At 43.2% G+C, this 6,000-nt stretch overlaps 1 protein-coding gene across 5 annotated transcripts in view; it reads right to left on the bottom strand.

Moving 5' to 3' along the window:
* Positions 1-401: 401 nt before the first annotated feature.
* The window catches only part of PI4KA (phosphatidylinositol 4-kinase alpha), a 98,326-nt gene continuing 92,727 nt past the window's right edge, over positions 402-6,000 (bottom strand). For 3 of the 5 annotated variants that reach the window (XM_038373630.2, XM_038373631.2, XM_043497879.1), the window contains exons 53-55: positions 4,823-4,912; positions 3,449-3,532; positions 402-1,077 (exon numbers count right to left, since the gene is read on the bottom strand). In XM_038373630.2, the coding sequence (XP_038229558.1) occupies positions 1,026-1,077; positions 3,449-3,532; positions 4,823-4,912 (226 nt within the window). In that variant the 3' untranslated portion in view covers positions 402-1,025. The remainder of the gene's footprint in view (positions 1,078-3,448; positions 3,533-4,822; positions 4,913-6,000) is intronic. The other 2 variants (XM_043497880.1, XM_038373632.2) reach the window with 1 other exon arrangement.

Below are 6,000 nucleotides of genomic sequence, written 5' to 3'. Positions count from 1 at the left end.
AGACAGGATACTGGGCTAGCTGGACCTTTGGTCTGACCCAGAATGGCCATTCTTGTGTCCTGGTTCATGACACATACTACTGCTGCTCTCGGGGACCAAAAATCCTTAAGCATGTCAGGAGCTCTGCTTATGTCAATCTACAGAGTTGAATCCAGGTGCAAGAACCCTGCACAGGAAATACCTTTACAGAAATAATGATCTACCATTTAAAAGTGAATATGCCCAAGGCTGAAGAAGGGTTGAGACTCCTCTTATAGATAGGTGGGGAAAAAACCCACAATGAACATGAACACTAGTCACTGCGTGAACTTGCAAAATGATGTGCTGGACCAAACCCAAGCAACTTACAATCCTTGGGTGAAAGAAGAGTAGATTTCAAAGGATTTGTAATACAGGCACAATAAAGTCTAAGATCTTTATTACATTTTATAGATTAAATATATCTTCAGTAGAGTTTTGGTTTTTTTTAAACACACAAAAGGGAACAGAAATACATTCTTCATGTACATATGAAATACTGACCATGTAGCAGGGACCACAGTGCAAAGTCTTAACACAGATGCAGAGACATCACCACCTTGGGCGATCATCATTACTTTTCTACAGTATAATTAGAGCAAATCAATACTTCTTCATTGCTCCAACTTCAAACCCTTCACTTTCAGGGGATTCTACTGGATGGTGTGTTAAGGGTTTTTAAACTCACTATAAAATCCTTGCATTGCACAAAAACTCCTGTACGTCCCAGGTTTACCTCTGAGAATTTACACATTCATAACCAGAGGAGGATGTTCATTTATGATTGCAGCCAACTCCAAGAAAACCACAGAAAAAAAAATATACATCCCAGTGGAGAGAGGAATTAATTGGATTTGTTGATTGTTGCACGGTCCAGGAAAATGTGTACATGCACACGAGAGACTGGAGACAGTGAAGCATGATTGAACAGTTCCTATTACTAGTCTGGAGAAAAGGCATTGGGATGTGACGAGTATCATTTTCCCCAGACTAATCTTCCTCATCTCTCAGTATGGGATATCATTCTGGTAGTACTGGATCATGTCATATGTCCTACTCCTACAAAACAATAGAAGAATCATAGGTGAATGAGGGGCTATAGAAATGCATCAGCAGATCAACTGCAAAAATGAAATCTTAAAGAAATGAAGACGCACGGATGATAACCTGTAATCAAACTTAAATCTCCACTTTGAAGGCACTGTGAAAGCAGCGTCATGATGAGTAACGCATGAGTCTGCTCCAGTTTAGACTAGCAGAGCTCATTTGGCCCTGACGCCAGTCAGCTGAGAGTACATAGAGAAATCATTCAATAATTTCATGATTAAATCAGCAGGTCCTTTGTTAAAAAATAAATTCATACTACTTCCCTCTCCAGTTCTTAATCCTGAGCTGAATTCCATTAAGTGGAAACTATGCTACAGTACTATATTTCAGTTGGGCACGTTAGTGACTACAAGGCTAACCTGAGAGACGCTTTGTCACTGACACTAGGACTGATGCAGCAACATCAAAAGGAGAGACTGATTTATAACTTAGTAAAAGTTTCAGAGTAGCAACCGTGTTAGTCTGTATTCACAAAAAAGAAAAAAGGAGTACTTGTGGCACCTTGGAGACTAACAAATTTATTTGAGCATAAGCTTTCGTGAGCTACAGCTCACTTCATCGGACGCATCCGGTGAAGTGAGCTGTAGCTCACGAAAGCTTATGCTCAAATAACTTTGTTAGTCTCTAAGGTGCCACAAGTACTTTTACTTAAAAAAAAAAAAAAAAGTTACATCCTCACTAACTGGACTGGCTAAGCATGGCTCTGACTAACCTTCCACTATTGCTAGGCTAAAGAGAATAACTTCTTTGTACTTTACTAAGGCAAGAAAAAAGGGACAAAGTCTGCAGTTATTTTACTATTTTATGCAATAGCAGCAAACAAATTTGCAGTGCTTAGACTTGCAAGAGGCACCTTAGGCAGATTAGATCGAATCAACTCTTCTGTTTAGGGGAAAGAAATACATAATTCACTTAAGTAGTATTCAGAGTACTGCACAAGGGCAGGATCATATGAAAATCCAAGTAACCTAAAACAGAAGAGGAACAACAATGGAAATAGAAGTAACGAGAGTAGCAGTAGTGGAAATATTAACAAGCAAACCTAAATATTACTTTTGTGTCTGTGACACAGATGAAACTAACATGATCTTGTATCTTATGCCATCGTAGAAGGAGCTGAGGCAGACAAGGGTGAGTAAATGACAATGTCAGCTTTTACAACAGGAGCTAAACCTAATATTAAAATATATGTTTTGCATTTAATTTCATTTTCTCTTTCAATCTTTCATAGGACACTGTAAAACTATTTATGTATCAGGAGGCATGAACACAGTTACTACTAGGTAATTAGCTAGCAAGGTTTATTTGGACTTATTGTGAAGCCAATGTAGTGCTTTATTCAGTTCACTAAATACTATATCCCAAGAGAAAGAAGCCCACCCAGACTGGCTTGGGCAAGCCAAGCTGCCATACTGCTGTCTTTGCTCCCCAAGGTGCTGTTCTTTTTCTGAACCACTGTGCATTATGCAATGTCATGTCAAGCAGTTGGATGATTAAGGCATCAATGTGATACACAGGTATGAAGACAAGTTTGCTTGGAAAGAGAACGGTCATCACAGAGGAGGGTAGGTTATACTTTTCTCCACAAATAATAATTTAGCACTTATATAGTGCTTTACATCTTCAAACTGCTGTGCTGACAGCAGGTTCTACCCTCCCTGTTCTGCAGAGATTAAGTGACTGGGCAAGGCAACACAGCAAATCGGTTGCAAAAATTATTGTAAATCCCAGCATTCTTGTCCCTAAGCCTCATGCTCAGTCCAGTAGGCTGCACATGCAGCTTCCTCTGCGTATATACTCCCTGCTTTCTAAAAGGCAACGTGCACGAAGGTCACAATCTCTCTTCATTCAGAAAAGTAGGCAAGAGATCCCTGTTGCCAGCCAATACCGTTCTTTGGCAACGTTATCCCTGCATAATTCAGAAACCCGCAAACAGGATGGCACAATTAGCTAGGTGCAATATTAGGGCCGGGGTGCTGGGCTGCTTTGGGAAGCCATCAGGCATAAGTCACTGCTGGAGGCAAAATGCTGAACTTGATTAGGCCGTTGTCTACGATGGCATGGAAAATCCCATGTTCTTTAGACCAAGCAACAGAAACTGCTGCCTCAGCTTAGCAATACTCTGCTCCCACAAAAGGGAATATATGGCAAGGTACAGTATGGTCACAAGCTGGGGCCGCTATCTTGCATTACCATGAGGTCAACAACTACCCAACTTTATGCCACCTATGGCACAACAAGATCTTTAACCCCCTCAAAAGCTAACCAACTAGTGTCCAGGCTAGGGAAGAGACCAGGAGAAGACAGACAGAAGATGCCAAACCTGTTACTGAGGAAGCAGCTCTGAATGATCTTAATGATGAAGTTTGCTGCCTCCCGCTCAGTCATGTTGGGGCTGAATCTATGCCTGTATGTGGGGGAGGAAAAAGCACACATTAGCTGTGCTCCTCTGGTTCTTACAGTGGAAAAAAACGAAGAGTTGCATATTAGTTCTGTATAGCTTTTCTCCTGTAGTAATTATTAGCACCCAGTGTATTCCACAGACACTGACACTTGAAGAATCACCTGAGTATTGGTACTCACAAGAGAAGAGATCAATACTGTAAAACTGTGGCTGGATTTCCAGCAAGAACTCTAGGAAGAGGAGAGACATAACCGAACTCCTTTTCTCTTGCAGCTCCTGCCCTTCAAACATCTATACTTTGGAGATAGTGTAAGTTGGGGCTCAGACGGTCTCCTCCCCACCACATGGAATGAATGAATGACTGTAGGAAATGGTGACTGCAGAGGTAACGCAAGAGTCAGAAGGTTGTGGGTTTGATTTAAGTGCCACACCAGGAGCTGGACGTACACCAAACTACTGATGTTGCAATGCAGTATTAGGGGAGTGCTGTACTGCAAGAATGACACATTTAGATCCTTGGTGCCTGTCCTGGTGAACGTTAAAGATCTCAATGGCATCGAGAAGAGTGCAGAGGATCATCTTAGATCCTGGACAACATCCCTTTTTTTCAAACAGGTTCTCTCCTGTATGGTTATGTGTTTGCCAATGCTGAGCAGCGGAGGTGTTGACTTTCTAATTTTTCCAGGAGTGCTCAACCACGGCTCCACCCCAGGCCCCGCCACCACTCCACACCTTCCCCCAGGGACCCACCTCCGCCCCCAAGCACATCCGTTCTTGCTCCACCTATTCCTGCCCCTGCTCCTTCCCTAACCTCCCTGGCCTCCTGCACACAGCTGAACAGCTCATCACCAGTGGGCGGGAGGTGCTGGTGGGGAGGGGAGTAGCTGATCGCTGGGGCCCACCAGTGGGCAGGAAGCACTGCAGTGAGGGTGGGGGAGGAGCTGATTGGCAGGGCCACCAATGGGTGCTGAGCTCACACTATTTTTTTCCCAATGGGTGCTCCAGCCCGGAGCACCCACGGAGTGGGCACCGATGCTGAACAGTTAAAAACTACTCTATTTACCTGCACAGTCACAGCACTAGCTGAATTCAACTCAGTTTGCGCACAGTGCTTTGAAATCCCTATTGCATGAGAGACGCTATAAAACAATCAGATTCTCCTTCAAAACATTTATTAGGCCATATTTGGCTAGGGTCAAACTACACCTGCTGCTACATTAAGACAAACAGTAGAGGCAATGCTCCTATGGTGAAAAAATAAGGAAAGGGTTAACAGATATCTGTATGACTTACTTCAACAACTTGATTGTCTGCCCTCGGAAACAGGGGAGCCCTGTATCCAACATCAAGGTAACCAGAGAGACTACAGCATCCATGTAGGGTCTAGAGAGAAAGAGAGAGAGAAAGAGAGATGGCAAAAGGTAATTAGAGTTCTCAAACTTTTTCTGTCTTTGCTGGGTACAGACCATAAACTGAGGAATTCAGCTGGGGACTGGATCACACCTTTTACTGTAATTAAATCTACACAGTTTAATCCTCTTATGTTTGCTGATGGAGCTGTACTGCTGTTCACAGTCTGTCGCCCTAATTAAATTACTGCGACAAAGGCAATTTCGCTCCCCTGTGTTTGGCAGCCAGATAAGCAGAATGGTGGGAGATGGATAACAATCTCGGGGAGAATGGTACTAAACAGTATTTCGGCAAAGTACCATTCATTTGGCAATAGTAAAAACGTAATCAGCTGGATCCAACAGCACACTGCTCTTAAGCCAACAACATGGGAAATCCATTAGCTCGGTACTATTTCCTAACACCTCCATGTAGCCCTCTACGCCTAAACCATTATTTACCCCCCACCATTAGGTTTGCCATTTTGGTTGGAGGTATTCCTGGAGGTTTCATCATATGACATAATCTTTAATTAAAGATGTATCTTTAATTCCTGGAGACTCCAGAACAATCCTGGGGGGTTGGCAACCCTACTCACCATCCACTATGTGAATACTCCCAACATTCAGATATTTTTGCCTCAGTTTAAGACCCTTCCCAGGCCAAAATTAACACATTGAACTCTGCTGACATGACGAGTGCTCCCAGATGGACACAGGTTGGGCTACTAACTGAGGAAGCTTTGATTTTTTTAAGTTAGCGTCAATAATACTTAGCACTTACAGAGTACATCTTCACTGCATAGTTAACTTAGGCTATTTTACTTGGGTGTTGCCCCAACCCGCTTCCTGTCCAAACATGAAACATTCTCACCCAAGTGGGGTGGTGCTTTCAAACCAGGCTACCTGGCTAACCTGGGACGACAGACTAATCCTCGGGTTGGCTTTCACTTTGGCTGGTAACCTTCCCACTTTGCAATTAGGACGCAGGTTAAATCACTCAAGTGCTGATGATCCTCCAGTGCCTTCCCTCAATTCCCCCAATGCGCCTAGAAGGCAGACAAGTTTCCCCACAATTAAATG

The sequence above is a fragment of the Dermochelys coriacea genome, chromosome 15, assembly GCF_009764565.3.
Source record: "Dermochelys coriacea isolate rDerCor1 chromosome 15, rDerCor1.pri.v4, whole genome shotgun sequence".
Classification (NCBI taxonomy): domain Eukaryota; kingdom Metazoa; phylum Chordata; order Testudines; family Dermochelyidae; genus Dermochelys; species Dermochelys coriacea.
Note: the sequence above shows the minus strand (reverse complement) of the source record. Positions and strands in the feature narration are given on the sequence as shown.